Source organism: Onthophagus taurus, chromosome 3, assembly GCF_036711975.1.
Source record: "Onthophagus taurus isolate NC chromosome 3, IU_Otau_3.0, whole genome shotgun sequence".
Taxonomy (NCBI): Eukaryota; Metazoa; Arthropoda; class Insecta; order Coleoptera; family Scarabaeidae; genus Onthophagus; species Onthophagus taurus.
Genome location: NC_091968.1, coordinates 5,149,203 through 5,167,457, shown reverse-complemented (window position 1 = coordinate 5,167,457; position 18,255 = coordinate 5,149,203). Strand labels below are relative to the sequence as shown.

The following is an 18,255-nucleotide window of genomic DNA, read 5'->3' as shown; positions in this document are numbered from 1 at the left end:
TAAAAGCATCAACAAGAAATTTCGTCTTATCAATAATTTCGCAATTCTTCTTCACTTTTTATAAAGGAGCTCTTACACTAAATGTGTTTTAAAGAAGTTGCACAATCGTTGTTAATGCAAAAACCTTATTTTGGTTTGAGGTTATGTTTATTAAATTTTTTTGAGGTTATATCACCTGTCAAAAAAAAATAAAAATAAATCTGTCATTTCACATTTTGGCGCGTTTTTCGCGTAAAAAAACGTCACCGTACTATTTCTAAAAATCCTAAAAATACTCTTCAAGTAAAATAATTCACTGTAAGATTAAAATTTAGGTTGACGTTGAGTTAAGCTCGTTTTTATTGAAGGCAAATTTAGGGAGATTTTTAGTTTTAGTGGAAAACAGGTGTATAAATTGTTGCAAAAAAAAAATCAGTGTGACAATATGGTTGTGTTTACGCTCGCGCTTCTTTGACGAACCGTTTCGAGAATTTTGATTGTATTCCGTCCCTTCTACCCGTGTGAATGACCCTCAGAAAGGGGTAAGTTATCATTCAACGACCCTTAAACTGTTTAAATTTTTGAATTTTCAAAGTGGTTATTTCCAAGGGAAATAGGTTAGAAAGTCGTTTTGTTTACAATGTGGGTTTAGGTGTTTATATTAAAACGGTTAAGTAATTTATTAATTTAATTGCATTTAAGGGCTAAAATGTATCATTGCTTTGTTAAATTTAAAGGAATTTAATCTTTTTGGTTATAATTGCTTTTTAAATGATTGTTTAAATTTAAACTTTTAATTAAAAGTCAAGGTCGTCTTAAGAAAAGTTGTTTATATATCGTAATTGTTTATTTTTCTTTGAATAATTTGTTTAAACTTATTGATATTTGTGTTTTAAAAAAAATTATTTCCAGGGAATTCCCTTTTTATCGGCTTAATTTCGATAGTTTACATATAGATGGCGGTTTTTAAATCAAATTTAATTCTTCATAACAAATTTTCTTATTAAATTATTATTAAAAGATCGATTTTAACATGAATTTAATTTAATTGCATTTAAGGGCTAAAATGTATCGTTGCATTGCTAAATTTAAAAGAATTTAACATTTTAGGTTATAATTGCTTTTTAAATGATTGTTTAATTTTAGACTTTTAGTTAAAAGTCAAGGTCGTCTTAAGAAAAGTTGTTTATATATCATAATTGTTTATTTTTCTTTGAATAATTTGTTTAAACTTATTGATATTTTTTTTAAAAAGAAATTATTTCGGGGAAATTCCTTTTTTATCGGCTTAACTTCGCTAATTTACACATAGATGGCGGTTTTTAAATAAAATTTATTTCTTCATAATAAATTTTCTTATTAAATTATTATTAAAGATCGATTTTAACTTGAATTTAATTTAATTGCATTTAAGGGCTAAAATCTATCGTTGCATTGCTAAATTTAAAAGAATTTAATATTTTAGGTTATAATTGCTTTTTAAATGATTGTTTAATTTTAGACTTTTAGTTAAAAGTCAAGGTCGTCTTAAGAAAAGTTGTTTATATATCATAATTGTTTATTTTTCTTTGAATAATTTGTTTAAACTTATTGATATTTTTTTAAAAAGAAATTATTTCGAGGAAATTCCTTTTTTATCGGCTTAACTTCGCTAATTTACACATAGATGGCGGGTTTTAAATCAAATTTAATTCCTTCATAATAAATTTTCTTATTAAATTATTATTAAAAGATCGATTTTAACTTGAATTTAATTTAATTGCATTTAAGGGCTAAAATGTATCGTTTAGTTTCATTCCGGTTATAGTTACTTTTTAAATGATTATTTAGGTTAAAACTTTTAGTTAAAAGTCAAGGTCGTCTTAAGAAAAGTTGTTTATATATCATAATTGTTTATTTTTCTTTGAATAATTTGTTTAAACTTATTGATAATTTTTAAAAAGAAATTATTTCGAGAAAATTCCTTTTTTATCGGCTTAACTTCGCCAATTTACACATAGATGGCGGTTTTTAAATGAAATTTAATTCCTTCATAATAAATTTTCTTATTAAATTATTATTAAAAGATCGATTTTAACTTAAATTTAATTGAATTGCATTTAAGGGCTAAAATCTATCATTGCTTTGCTAAATTTAAAAGAATTTAATCTTTTAGGTTATAATTGCTTTTTAAATGATTGTTTAAATTTAAACTTTTAATTAATAGTCAAGGTCGTCTTAAGAAAAGTTGTTTATATATCATAATTGTTTATATTTCTTTGAATAATTTGTTTAAACTTATTGATATTTTTTAAAAAGAAATTATTTCGAGGAAATTTCTTTTTTATCGACTTAACTTCGCTAATTTACACATAGATGGCAGTTTTTAAATCAAATTTAATTCTTGATAATAAATTTTCTTATTAAATTATTATTAAAAGATCGATTTTAACTTGAATTTAATAATAATTCAAAGAAACAATAAATATTTTTAATTATTAATAGATCACACATGTTCTTTTCACTCTTCAAATGAATAAACTCGAAAAGTTGGAGGGATCGCAAAACCGAACCAATTTTATGTGAGAAACAGTTTGGGCCACATCATGCGATGTTTCCTTTCCCATAATTAAAGATTAAAGAGGTTCGATTTCGTTTCTCCGTGTGGTTTTCACTGCCAGGGTATAGGCTACGAGTTCTTCAGCTTTTAGACAAAGATATTTCCAGTGATATGACCCATTATTAAAATCCATAATTAAATAGGTTAAGAAGAACTTGTTTTAATGATTAAAAGAATTAAACTGGAACACTTAACTGTTGATAGAAATTTTGACTTAATATTTATTTTTGTTAAAAAAAGGAATAAATTCTTTTCCTTTATAATGTCACGACATTTCGCCCTACCCTACGTTGTCCTAGATTTTAGGTTTCACCTGTTTTAAAGGGTATTAGCGAATATCCCTTTATCTTTTCATAAAAAGAAATTAAAATGTCACTTTCATTGTGCTCGTTAAGATTTTCTTTCCTACTTTAATCATTCTTTTTAAATCTGAAGTTTTTGGGCTATCTAATCAAACCCAAATGGGGTTAAAGACACTCCCTCTATTTGATATTGTATCGTGCGCGAGGAAATCACAATTAAATTTATCGACTCCGACTTCGGGTTCTTCTTTCTATCAATCGGGAGGTCATCAAAAGACGACTACCACTGAGCGAAAATGCCAATCGGAATTTTTCTATTACACGAAACCCAACCCTTTCCTTATTTATTGCGAGCTTTTATTGTATTACTGGGAATTTAATAGAAATCAATCACGGTAGTCTTTCTAATTACTTGATTTTCAACTTAAAAGTAATTAGGAGCATCAGTTGAAATGTTACGTGGAGCTTGCTGGTAAATAACCAGCTTAAGATAGCCTAAGCTTTTCGCTCTTCAATTCTTTCATCCTTATCAGTTGGGAAACGAAAAAGCATTAGAAACCTCCAAGAAGAAGTTTTTAAAGGTGGTCTGTTATGACATACGCGATAGAGACAAGAGCAGAAAATTCTACCAGAAAAAGAACCCTCAGAGCAGCAGAAATGAAGACGTTAAGGTCATTAAGAGGATATACCTTGTGGAATCATAAAATAAATAAAGAGTTACTGAGCTTTCTTGTGAGAGAGCTTGTTCATTGGTCGATTCCGTTTTCAAAATAACCAGGACATCATCATACTACTGGCGGACAAAGGCAACGCCACAGTGGTTATGGATTCAGTGGACTATAAGAACAAGATCACGGACTTACTCAAGGACTCAGCTTACAAACCAGCAGCAAGAAAAAACGTCCAAATTAAAAATAGAGGCATCTCCAATAAACCCCGAGATCAAGAAAATCAAAGGAAAAATCAAGCAGGTGTCCCAAACTCTATGGTCTACCCAAAATCCATAAGCCGTATGTCCAACTGCGACCCATTGTCAGCGCCTTCAACTCACCGCTACAAAAACTTGAAAAGTATCTAGTCTACATACGAAACTCTGAACATTTCACGCACATCTTGGACAGCGTTCAACTTGAAGACAGCGACATCATGGTGAGCTCCGATGTCAAGTCTCTCTATCCCAATATCCCTATCGAAGAGGCCCTCAAAGAAATCAGAAAGAACGAAGATTTACGAATGCTTACTTTCGATTCGACGGCCATATCTACAAGCAAGTACAAGGAGCAGCCATGGGTTCCTCGTTGTCCCCAGTCATCGCCAACCTTTTCATGATTTAATTCGAGAGAAAAGCGTTAAGAGAAGCCAGACACAAACCCAAGTTATGGATTCGCTATGTCGATGATATCTTCGTTATTTGGTCCTTTGGAAAAGAAAAGCTCCATGACTTTCAGAAATGCAAATAGAAGAAAACGGACAACTTCCATTTCTTGACGTACTCGTAACGAATTCTTCCAACAGGCTTCAACACACCGTCTACACTACGCTCACAAATCGATACCTTAACAGATACACTCAGTCGCCAACTCCCTGATATCAAGATCCATTCGATTAACGGACAACGAAAGCAGCCCAGAAGAAATAACGAAGGTAACTCTGGCCCTTTCCCAAAATGGCTATTGCAAGTATATGGTGAAGAAAGTCATCGACCCCTACAAGAATAGAACAGCAGATCCAACGTCGTACTACCCTACATTACAGGAACAACTGACCGCATAGGAAGACTTCTACATATACATGACATCTCCACCACCTACAAACTTAACAAGACCATAGGAGCTTCTCGCAGGAATCCAATGGACAAACTGAAACTGGAAAACCTAGGAATTTATTCAGACCAACAGAAGAATAGCCGCCAGAGTGGAGTTAACTTTTATGTTTAAACATGTTTTAGTCTTCCATTAGCAGTGTTTAGTATTCTGTTAGAAATATCTAGTCTTCTCGTAGCATTATTTAGTTTTTGTGAGCAGAAGACTAAATAATTCTTTTTCTAGTTGCAGTGTCTAGCATTTTATCAGCATTTAGTCATCTACCAACACTAAGTAGTCTTCTACAAGCAGTATCTAGTTCTTTGGCAGTAATATCAAGTCTTTTGCCAGCAGTCACTCTTATTTACCACACTTTTAATTATGGCAACGTTTCGTTTTATTATTTGTATTTGACATTTTCTTGCTCTAGATTATTTTATAAGGCCATATTTTCTATTTTAAAGCAACTTTATGTATAGAAACCAAAGTTATCTCAGATACATTTAATCTGTATTTACCTATGTAAGTTTATATTTTACAAAATTATTTTAGGCAAAAATATTAATCCATTAAAATATTATTTTGTAAGTTTATTTTAAAAATTTGGATTAAAATTTCTCTCTTCAACCATACAAATAATTATCTCCTCTCAAAAATAAATCAGAAATTTTTTGAGAATTGATGTGTTATAAGTTATAAATCTCCCAACTTCTCCCCATTTAGTTTGTCGCCAAGAATATCTAGCCTTCTGGTAGCAGTATCTAGTCTTTTGGTAGTGTATCTAGTTTTCTGGTGGTGTATCTAGCCTTCTGGTATTATATTTAGTCCTCTGTAAGCAGTATTTAGTCTTTCATTAATAGTATTTAGTATTCTCGCAGGAGTATTTAGTCTTCCAGTGGCAGTATATAGTCTTCCAGTAGCAGTATATAGTCTTCTGGTAGTGTATCTAGCCTTCTCGTTGCATTATTTAGTCTTGTGTGAGCAGTATCTAGTCCTCTAATTGCAGTGTCTAGTCTTTTATTCACCAACATTTAGTCTCTGCCAACACTAAATAGTTCTACAAGTAGTTTCTACAAGCAGTCTAGTTCTTTGGCAGTAATATCAAGTCTTTTTGCCAGCAGTTTCTATCATTCACCTTACTTTCAATTATGGTAACGTTTCGTTTTGTTATTTGTATTTGACAATTGATTGAGATTTCTCGTAATGGCATAATACTGCCAAAAATGTTTCAAATACAATTATCTTTATTAATCGTGACGCATTTTTTGCCGATCTTTACTTGCTGGCATTGTTTTCTGTTTCGTTGCTATGGCAACCAACGTTGTTATTTTATATAGGATGCATATGTAATTTTTTAACACCGGAAGTGTTATAAACCTTCCAAAAAGTGGACGGCTGAAGACAACTACCAATGACGAAACTATATTAAATGTGTGTCACCATAAACTGTCAATTTTTTGACATTTAAAGCTGTCACCGGCGTTATGTCTGCGCCTACTTTGATTGTAATTTGCTGATTTAATATTTTCAGAGAACGCATTTTTTCTCATTTTTTTTCTTATACAACTTTTTGATATGTTCATCGCGTAGAGTGCTTTATCTATCAAAATATGCAAAAAAAACATATACATCCTATTTAAAATAACAATGTTGGTTGCCATAGGAATGAAACAAAAAACAATGTAAACAAGCAAATATCACCAAAAAAATGGGCCACAATTAATAAAGAATTTTTTATTTGAAACATTTTTCTTTAAAACGACAAATGACGAAGTTATTGGCTATATTCCAGACATTTGACACACCCTGTATATAGAAACCAAAGTTATCTTAGATAAATTTAATCTTTATTGACCTATGTAAGTTTATCTCCCGAATTCTCCCCATTTAGTCTGCTGTCAAGAATATCTAGACTTCTGGTAGCAATATCTAGTCTTTTGGTAGTGTATCTAGTCTTCTTGTAGCGTATTTAATTTTGTGTAAGTAGTATTTAGTCTTCTGCAAGGAATATGTAGCCGTCTGGTAGCAGTATCTAGTCTTTTGGTAGTGTATCTAGTCTTCTGGCGGTGTATCTAGCTTTCTGGTAGTATATTTAGTCTTCTGTAAGCAGTATCTAGTCTTTCATTAATAATATTTAGTATTCTGTCAGGAGTATTTACGCTTCTAGTGGCAGTATATAGTCTTCTGGTAGTGTATCTAGTATTGTGGTAGTGTAAAATTTTTAAAGTATACAAAAAAAAGCAAAAAGCATATGCATCCTATTTAAAATAACAATGTTGGTTGTCATAGCAACGAAACAAAAAACAATGTAAACAAGCAAATATCGCCAAAAAATGCGCCACAATTAATAAAGAATTTTTTATTTGAAACATTTTTTTTTAAACCACTAATGACGAAGTTATTGGCTATATTCCAGACATTTGACACAGCCTGTATATAGAAACCAAAGTTATTTCAGATAAATTTAATCTTTATTGACCTATGTAAGTTTATCTCCCCAATTCTCCTTACATAGTCTGCTGTCATGAATATCTAGCTTTCTGGTAGCAATATCTAGTCTTTTGGTAGTGTATCTAGTCTTCTTGTAGTGTATTTAGTCTTGTGTAAGCAGTATTTAGTCTTCTGGTGGCAGTATTTAGTCTTTTGGTAGTATATCTAGTCTTCCGGTGGTGTATCTAACCTTCTGGTAGTATTAGCTATTTGCGATTCCAGGTTCATCATTTATAATATTATTAAAATTGCAAGTAATGATGAAATATTGTTTATGTTATTAAATCAGTGGTACATTAATGTTTCAACCATCCAGGTGGTCTTTATCAAGCACGACGTCTGACAGGAGAGGGAAGATCTGAGGAAAGTGTCGGATGTATTTTCTATTATAAGTATACAAAAACTTGAAAAAGAAGGTCTCCCTAAACAAGTTTTGAAAATGTTAAATTTTTCTTTAAAATATTCCCGTTAAGTATCTTTATAAAAAATCTAATATCAGATAAAGTGAATTAGTAATAGTTATTTATATTGCAAGTGGACTAGAAACATAATTTCGTGTGATATACAACATTTTATCTACAATTGCTAAAAATTACTTCAAAATCAATTTCTTTAAAAAGGTCTATATTGACATTTATAAAAATATTTTGTTGACAAGGATTGTTGACAATTTTGAATTGATGTCAATTTCAATAACATGTTTACTCATCTGGAATAAGTATTTCGAAATGTAAAAACATAACAATTCATTCTTTCTTTTGTATTATTGCTCGTTTCAATAAAGTAAGTCCCTTCTGATTGGGCTAAAAATGCGTTACGTAATGAAACCAGTGCGGTAATGAACTTCGTTACGTAACTCAAATCACCTCAAATGAGTGTGGTAATGATGACTTATCCAAGCAGTCGTAGATAAAATCATTTATTATAAATTGGAAAAGAGGGCACATGTAGGACGAATAGAAAAAATTTTTTGTTTGAACTTGGTATAAAATAAAACGTGCAAAATTAACTCTAATATTTAACAAATACCAAAGTCAAATCGAAAAGGAGAAAAACCAAGCGGCACAGTTAATGAAACATAGGGGACGACTAGGCTAAACGTGAAGATGTGAAAGAAGAAAAGTATTCTGTAGTATATTTAGTCTTCTGTAAGCGGTATCTAGTCTTTCATTAATAGTATTTAGTATTCTGTCAGTAGTATTTAGTCTTCCAGTGGCAGTATATAGTCTTCTGGTAGTGTATCCAATCTTCTGGTAGTGTATCCAGCCTTCTTGTAGTTTATTTAGTCTTGTATGAGCAGTATTTAGTCTTCTGCAAGGAATATCTAGCCTTATGGTAGCAGTATCCAGTCTTTTGGTAGTGTATCTAGTCTTTTGGTAGTATATTTAGTCTTTTGTAAGGAGTATCTAGTCTTTCATTGGCAGTATTTAGTATTCAGTCAGGAGTATTTAGTCTTCCAGTAGCTGTATCTAGTCTTCTGGTAGTGCATCCAGTCTTCTGGTAGTGTATCTAGCCTTCTTGTAGTTTATTTAGTCTTGTGTAAGCAGTATTTAGTCTTCTGCAAGGAATCTCTAGCCTTATGGTAGCAGTATCTAGTCTTTTGTAAGGAGTCTTTTGGCAGTATTTAGTATTCTGTCAGGAGTATTTAGTGTTTCAGTAGCTGTATCTAGTCTTCTGGTAGTGTATCTAGCTTTCTTGTAGTGTGTTTAGTCTTGTGTAAGCAGTAGATAGTCTTCTGCAAGGAATATCTTGCCTTCTGATACCAGTATCTAGTCTTCTGGTAGTGTAATTAATCTACCACCGGCAGAAACCAAAGTTATCTCAGATATACTTCATCCTCACTGAAATCTGTATTCAGAAAACCCCAAAAGTTTCTTTATTCAAAATTTTCTTTCAATTATTTTATCGATTCATAATTTTTTGTTTTATTTTATAGCTTGTTCATTAAGTACTGATTTAATTATTATAAAATTAATCTGTCCTTGACGACAAGATTGAGATCTTCGCAAATATTAATGGCCAGATTACGAGAGTCATAAGTATAGTTTTATTAAAGATTTTTTCACACATTCTGAATAATTTTGCAGATTAACCTATTTTGTAATTCATACTTAATATGACTTTGTTAAATTTTTGTGGTGCGTCGTCGCACTCAAAACCGCGTTCTTATCGCGTTTATCGAATCGGGGCGCCGCCGCTGTTTGAACACCACGCGAGAGCGTCGTTTGCTTTCAGTTTTCAGTGATAACCGGTGTCGGCGTCGAGACGGTCATCGACGTGCGACCGTCCTTTTTAGTTCATTTTTTAACTCGAATTCAAACTTCAAGTCATTTTATAACTCGAAAAGTTCTTTTTGGAATGTGGCTATTTAAAAGCGATGTTTTTTTGATCGCTGCGCGACAAATTTAATCTTTATTGACCTGTGTAAGTTTATGTTTTACTTTTAATTTATTTTAGACAAAAAATTAATTAAAATATTATTTTGTAAGTTTGTTTTAAGAATTTGGATTAAAACGGTGTTAAAGTGGATTCTTTTTTTTTTTTCATTTTGTTTCATTGATATCTCGTTGACCAAACGATGATTAGTATCAGATTAGATAGGTGGATTTATTAATAAATACTCAATAATGACATTTAAACAAAATTAGAATAGAAAAAAAACAAATAGGTATTTGCAAATGAGTCATTTCAAATGATATAATATTCATATTAATAGTTGTTAATTTGTTTTTTATTTAAAAAAAAGAACTAGGTATAAATCATCCATTGGGTAGCAATAAAAGAAATCGATTTTACCATTAAAAAATGTCTTGTTCATCGTAAACCGTATAAATAATAAATTATGTAATTGCGAAAGATGACGATTTGAAAACAAGAACAATTTCTAATAAAAATATTCGATTCATTACCGTTAAAACCGATCTTGTTGAATGTTTTATTGAAACGTAATTAGGTTATTCTCCGTGAACTTGTGTCTTGAAAGACAATTTTTCTTTTACATTGAACGTTGAAGAATTGACCCATTCAAACAGCTGTTTAATCTCCCATTTATGCATAAATAAACTCCTCCACCTTGAAATGCGAACAATACTCTACAATTTACTTTTTGATGCAGTCGAATAATATTTTTCATTTTTGAGTAATTAAAAGGAATTTCTTTTTATTAATCTAATTAGGCAAAAAGCTTCATGGTAAAAATTTAATTAATATGAAACGACGAATTAATTTTTTAATTTAAATTAACACATCTTTTAAAAATATACATTAAAAGTAAATTATAAAGGTAATAAACGAGATTGCGAATTGTATTTCTTTATTTGATTTGTAGAAACGTTTCAGAAGGTGGGAAATTAATTGGAGGAAAAGGATGACTTCACCCCTAGTGAATCTAGGTGCGGTTTTTAGGTCATTTCCGGGGAATTTATGAAAGAGGAAATGTTAAAACTGATTTTTATTTCGGGATAATTTATGAAAATTGACTAAATCCAGCTAAATGGATTGAAAATCGTATCTAAATTAAAGTTATTATTGGGTTATTGTTATTACCAGAAACGTTGAAAAGCAAAATGCGATGTTACTATGTGGTTTATTCACAAAGTATGCAAAAAATGCGTTTCTTTACCTTGGTAAATCAATTAGAACTAATGAATTTTGTTCGATTAGTCGACCATTTCGTTCTAATTTTGAATATTCCTATTGACGGCAATTAAAATATGGCTAATAACTTCTCTCTTCAACCGTACAAATAATTATCTCCTCTCACAAATAAATCAGAAATATTTTTGGGAATTGATGTGTTATAAATCTCCCCAATTCTCTCCATTTAGCTATCTCCCAAGAATATCTAGCTTTTTGGTAACAATATCTAGTCTTTTAGTAGAGTATCTAGTCTTCTGGTAGTGTATTTAGTCTTGTGTAAGCAGTATTTAGTATTCTGTTAAGAGTATCTAGTCTTCTGATAGTGTATTTAATCTTCCACCAGCAGCATTTAGTCTTCTGCAAGGAATATCTAACCTTCTGGTAACAATATCTAGTCAATATCGGGATAATTTATTAAAATTGACTGAATCCAGCTAAATAGATTGAAAACCGTCTTTTATAAGTTATTATTGTGGTTATTGTTATTACCAGAAACGTTGAAAATCAAAATGAAATGTTACTATGTGGTTTATTCACAAAGTATGCAAAAAATGTGTTTCAATACCTTGGTAAATCAACTAGAACTAATGAATAGTGTTCGATTAGTCGACCATTTCGTTCTAATTTTGAATATTTTTATTGACGGCAACTAAAATATGGCTAATAACTTCTCTTTTCAACCGTACAAATAATTATCTCCTCTCAAAAATAAAACAGAAATTTGTTTGAAGATTGATGTGTTATAAATCTCCCTAATTGTCCCCATTTAGTCATCTGCCAAGTATATCTAACTTTCTGGTAACAATATCTAGTTTTTTAGTAGAGTATCTAGTCTTCTGGTAGTGTATCTAGCCTTCTTGTAGTATATTTAGTCTTATGTAAGCAGTATTTAGTATTCTGTCAGGAGTATCTAGTCTTCTGGCAGTGTATTTAATCTTCCACCAGCAATATTTAGCCTTCTGCAAGGAATATCTAGCCTTCTGGTAGCAATATCTAGTCTTTTGGTAGTGTATCTAGCCTTCTTGTAGTGTATTTAGTCTTGTGTAAGCAGTATTTAGTATTCTGTCAGGAGTATCTAGTGTTCCTGTAGTGTATCTAGTCGTTTGGTAGTGTATCCAGTCTTTTGGTAATGTATCTAGTGTATTTAATCTTCTACCAGCAATATTTAGTCAGAAGACTAAACCTTTCAGAAGCAAGGAATATCTAGCCTGCTGTTAGCAATATCTAGTCTTTTGGTAGAGTATCTAGCCTTTTGGTAGTGTGTCTAGCCTTCTTGTATTTGGTCGTGTGTAAGCAGTATTTAGCATTCTGTCAAGAGTATTGTGTATCTGGTGCGCAGATTGAGGGTTTGTGCTGGTCTTGAGCCCGCTAGGGCGGCTTACTTTTCGTGCTGTTCATTCTGTTGCAGCTTACGGTATAGCAGTTTGGGGGTCAACTTTACGTGTGGGAATAGTGTTTCTTCTACAAAAACGGTGTGGACGTGCCCTTGATAACCTTAAGGCAAATGAAACTTGTAGGTTGTCGTTTCAAAGGCACTGTATACTTACTATTCCTGCCACCTATATCTTTTCGTTCTTGAACTATGTTCATAATCATAAGAGTGAGTTTACAACTGTCAACTACATAGTTATAACACTCGCCATAAAGATCTTTTTGAGTTACCAACTCATAGATTAAATGTAACACAACAGGGCGTTCATTTTCAAGGTGCTAAATTATACAATAAATTGCCTAACAATTTCAAATTGTTAAATCCCCAGAAATTTAATTCAAGAGTTAAAAATATGTTAATATCGAAATGCTTGTGTTCTCTCGAAGATTTTTATAACTGCGACCTTTCTACTGTCGTCGATTAAAATTACTTAAATGTGGTGAAATTGTGTCTGTAATGTATTCGCTTACTTTTATAATATAAGAGTAACTTTATGTAATTTACTATTTCTATGATGATTCTTGTATTTGTATAATGGTACATACTTTACTTTTATGACGTTTTTGATTTGTAAAATTTTTTTTCAAAATACACTTATTATTATTATTTAGTCTTCTGGTAGTATATCTAGTCTTCTAATAGTGTATTTAATGTTCCACCACTAATATTTAGTCTTCTGCAAGGAATATCTAGCCTTCTGGTAGCAATATCTAGTCTTTTGGTAGAGTATCTAGTCTTCTGGTAGTGTATCTAGCCTTTTTGTAGTTTATTTAGTCTTGTGTAAGCAGTATTTAGTCTTCTGCAAGGAATCTCTAGCCTTATGGTAATAGTATCTAGTCTTTTGGTAGTGTATCTAGTCTTTTAGCAGTATATTTAGTCTTTTGTAAGGAGTATCTAGTCTTTGATTGGTAGTATTTAGTATTCTGTCAGTAGTATTTAGTGTTTCAGTAGCTGTATCTAGTCTTCCGATAGTGTATCTAGCCTTCTTGTAGTGTATTTAGTCTTGTGTAAGCAGTATTTAGTATTCTGTCAGGAGTATCTAGTCTTCTGGTAGTGTATTTAATCTTCCACCAACAATATTTAATTTTCTGCAAGCAATATCTAGCCTTCTGGTAACAATATCTAGCACTTTGTTTCATCTTAGTTATATTCTTTCCTCTTCAATATTATTACTTAATTTAATTTATATATTTTTTACAGTACTTGATAGCTTCTCATTTTAAGAAACATGACTTTTTTCCACTTACTGTGTGAAAGTTTTATTTGCCTTGAGAAGAATGATGATGTTATCGAGATCCTAAATAAGTTAATTCACTTTCATATACTGCCTTTAGTAAATTCTTGACAGTAATTATATTTTAATCTGTTTTTTATGACCTTTATTAATAAATCTTATACCGTTTTCTCGGTTCAATACAGTCGTGCCTGATAACGAGATAATTTCTCTCGTAACATAATTAGCATCGATACTAAATATAAATAAATAAATAATTTTCATCGTACTCAATCCGAAGTTTCTTATTATTACTATATTTTCACGATGAACCTGGATGGATACGTTGGCTTCATTATTCTGGTAGTGTATCTAGCCTTCTTGTAGTGTATTTAGTCTTGTGTAAGAAGTATTTAGTATTCTGTCAGGAGTATCTAGTCATCTGGTAGTATATCTAGTCTTCTTTTAATGTATTTAATCTTCCACCAGCAGTATTTAGTCTTTTGCAAGGAAAATCTAGCCTTCTGGTAGTGTATCTAGACTTTTTGTAATGTATTTAGTTTTGTGTAAGCATTATTTAGTATTCTTTCAGTAGTATCTAGTCTTCTGGTAGTGTATGTAATCTTCCACCAGCAGTATTTAGTCTTCTGCAAGGAATATCTAGCCTTCTGATAGCAGTATCTAGTCTTCTGGTAGTGTATCTAGCCTTCTTGTAGTGTATTTAGTCTTGTGTAAGCAGTATTTAGTATTCTGTCAGAAGTATCTAATCTTTTGGTAGTGTATTTAATCTTCCACCAGCAGTATTTAGTCTTCTCCAAGGAATATCTTCCCTTATGGTAGCAGTATCTAGTCTTTTGGTAGTGTATCTAGTCTTCTGGTAGTGTATCTATCCTTCTGCTGGTATATTTAGTCTTTTGAAAGCAGTATCTAGTTATTCATTAGCAGTATTTAGTATTTTGTCAGGAGTATTTGGTCTTTCAGTAGCAGTATCTAGTCTTCTCGTAGTGTATCCAGTCTTCTGGTAGTGTATTTAATTTTCCACCAGGAGTATTTAGTCTTCTGCAAGGAATATCTTGGAATATTTAGCCTTTTGGTAGCATTATTTAACCTTCTACAAACAGTATCTAGTCTTCAATTAGGAGTATCTGGTCTTTTATAGCACTAACTTGCATTTTGTCAGTAGCAAATAATGTTCTGGACACAATGTCTAGTCTTCTGCTAACACTAAGTAGTCTTCCGCTAAGTGAATACTCTTCAATAAGCAGAATCTGGTATTTTACAGCATCTTTTTATTTTTGAATAAAGTTTTTTTTCTTTTTTAAATTATGTAAACGAAATAGAACAGAATTTTAATAGACTGCAAGTATCTTATACTAGACTTAGAATGTGTATTGAATGCGATAAGGTTAATAACGGCAATAAAAGTCGTTAATTATATGGAGTGATTCAGGATTTATTTTAAGTAGTAGTATTTAGCAATTAATTTTGACACGTTTTTATTCCATATCTATGTTATCTTAAGTCCTTTATCTATTATAAAACTGCATTATGTAATTTTTCTGGGAAACTATAACAACTCTCTGATAAATTAATCAGAAGGTGCAGAAATATTTTTAAGTTGAATACTTTGACTGCAATACTTATGAATTTTCTTTTTATTTGTTTTTAGTGTGGTCCATGGCTAAAAATCTCACATCGGCCGGCACAAATGCTAGCCCATTCTTCTTCTTGCCTTCAGGACGACGCAGAAGACAACCACCCCCTTGGATCATTCCCTTAGTGATTCTGGATACCTCGCGATCACAATTAAATATTAAACGAAGAAGTACAAGTCATATCATTCCTTCAACTTAAAAAAAAGAATTTAACGAATTAAAAAAAGAATAACACCAAAAAACAAAACGAAAACGATAAAAATAAATAAATTGATATCGAAAAACTACCTCCGCAATAATTTACTTACTTGTAAATACGAAGGAAAAATTAAAAAGAAGAAACTAAGTACTTAAATATTATTGTTAGAAAAATTTTTCGATTTTAAAAGCAATCACACGTTGCCTTAAATAATTAACGGGGAAAAAATCATCACTGATTTCTATTTATATGTTGGTATTTTATACTGGTTTTATCGATTTAAAGTTTAAGAAAAATAAGTGTCCTTTTTTAACGTAAATCGACTTTTCTTGCCATTTTGAGAAATAATAAAAGGAGATTTTAAATAAATCAACATGGAACGTGTTGCAAACAGAGCGTCTTTTATGTTACGAAGAAAAACGATGACGACTGGTGAGTAAATATTAAAACTTTTTTTTTTTTAATATTACTTACACATTTTCACCAAACATTGATAGCAAAAACCCATCACTTTAACGGATCACGTTTCTTTTTCCTACCTTTTAACTAAACCTTCACTTTCTCCCCTTTTTACGTATCGATTTACAATTTACCTTTCGGTTTAATGGTAACAAAACAAAATTACGAACAATACATATTTTTTTTGTTGGGTTTGTTTATAGATTTACTAAAAATGTTTTTAAATAAGTTTTCAGTCAAAAGTGTTATTCTAGATTTCTTCTTGTATGTATGTAGTTTCATGCGGGGAAGAATTCCTTCACAACATTTAGGCCCCAGCCGGCCTTTTGTGCATCTCCACAATTTAGCGTTCATTCAGGTGTCAAAAAATCAGCCCAAGGTTTTAATGGACGTTAATATACAGTGAATTCCACTTAAAATGCAATATACAAAAATATATTTTCATAGAAACCAGAAACTAAAGGATTTTCAATATTGTTTATGAAACTGAACGTATTTTTAATATATCTTTCATAATTTTTTTTTAAATTTTTCACAATAACTAATTAATAATTATTTTCATTCGATTTAAAATTAAAAATCGAGTAATTTAAGTCCAAACACGAAGGGATTATCTTTAAAACCCCCAAAGATACTCAAAAATCAAAATAGAAACAAAGATGGCGGATAAGAACTGTCATTGTGAGGTTATGTTTCGTTATTTCATCATAAATATAGGTTGTGGGGTATTAAATTAAAGGATTTTTAATTTTGTTTATGAAACTGGACGTACTTTTAATATATCTTTCAGAATATATTTTTTTAAATTTTCATAAAAATTAATTAAAATTATTTTCATTCGATTTAAAATTAAAAATCGAGTAATTTAAGTCCAAACACAATGAGTTTATCTTTAAAACTCGCAAAGATACTCAAAAATCGAAATAAAAACAAAGATGGCGGGAAAGAACTGTCATTGTGAGGTTATGTTTCGTTATTTTATCATAAATATAGGTTGTGGGGTATCAAATTAAAGGATTTTTAATTTTATTTATGAAAACGAAAGTATTTTTACTATATCTTTCCAAATATTTTTTTAAATTTTTCATAAAAATTAATTAAAATTATTTTCATTCGATTTAAAATTAATAGTCGAGTAATTTAAGTCCAAACATGAAGGGTTTATTTTTAAAACTCGCAAAGCTACTCAAAAATCGAAATAAAAATAAAGATGGCGGGAAAGAACTGTCATTGTGAGGTTATGTTTCGTTATATTATCATCAATATAGGTTGTTGGGTATCAACTTAAAGGATTTTTAGTTTAGTTTATGAAAATGAACGTATTTTTAATATATCTTTCCAAATAATTTTTTTAATTTTTCACAAAAATTAATTAAAATTATTTTCATTCGATTTAAAATTAAAAATCGAGTAATTTAAGTCCAAACACAATGAGTTTATCTTTAAAACTCGCAAAGATACTCAAAAATCGAAATAGAAACAAAGATGGCGGTAAAGAACTGTCATTGTGAGGTTATGTTTCGTTATTTTATCATAAATATAGGTTGTTGGGTATCAAATTAAAGGATTTTTAGTTTAGTTTATGAAAATGAACGTATTTTTAATATATCTTTCCAAATAATTTTTTTAATTTCTCATAAAAATTAATTAAAATCGAGTAATTTAAGTCCAACCACAATGAGTTTATCTTTAAAACTCGCAAAGATACTCAAAAATCGAAATAAAAGCAAAGATGGCGGGAAAGAACTGTCATTGTGAGGTTATGTTTCGTTATTTTATCATAAATATAGGTTGTTGGGTATTACATTAAAGGATTTTTAGTTTAGTTTATAAAAATTAACGTATTTTTAATATATCTTTCCAAATAATTTTTTTAATTTTTCACAAAAATTAATTCAAATTGTTTTCATTCGATTTAAAATTAAAAATCGAGTGATTTGAGTCCAAACACGAAGGATTTACCTTTAAAACCCCCAAAGATACTCAAAAATCAAAATAAAAACAAAGATGGCGGGAAAGAACTGTCATTGTGAGGTTATGTTACGTTATTTTATCATAAATATAGGTTGTGGGGTATCAAATTAAAGGATTTTTAATTTTGTTTATGAAAATGAAGGTATTTTTACTATAACTTTTCAAATATTTTTTTAAATTTTTCACAAAAAGTAATTAAAATATATTTAAAATATATTTTTATCCGATTTAAAATTAAAAATCGAGTAATTTAAGTCCAAACACGATGGATTTATCTTTAAAACCCGCAAAGATATTCAAAAATCAAAATAGAAACAAAGATGGCGAATAAAAAGTGTCATTGTAAGGTTATGTTTCGTTATTTTATCATAAATATAGGTTGTTGGGTATTAAATTAAAGGATTTTTAATTTAGTTTACGAAAATGAACGTATTTTTAATATATCTTCCCAAATAATTTTTTTAATTTTTCACAAAAATTAATTCAAATTATTTTCATTCGATTTAAAATTA

General features: G+C 30.3%; 1 protein-coding gene across 2 annotated transcripts in view; it reads left to right on the top strand.

Moving 5' to 3' along the window:
- The first annotated feature begins 164 nt into the window (after window positions 1–164).
- Window positions 165–18,255, top strand: part of LOC111417727 (ATPase phospholipid transporting 8B) — a 56,209-nt gene continuing 38,118 nt past the window's right edge. Inside the window, exons 1-2 of one of the 2 annotated variants that reach the window (XM_071194930.1) lie at window positions 165–521; window positions 15,126–15,742. In XM_071194930.1, coding sequence (XP_071051031.1) covers window positions 15,685–15,742 — 58 coding nt within the window. In that variant the 5' untranslated portion in view covers window positions 165–521; window positions 15,126–15,684. Of the gene's footprint in view, window positions 522–9,441; window positions 9,597–15,125; window positions 15,743–18,255 lie in introns of those variants that run through there. The other variant, XM_071194931.1, reaches the window with a different exon arrangement.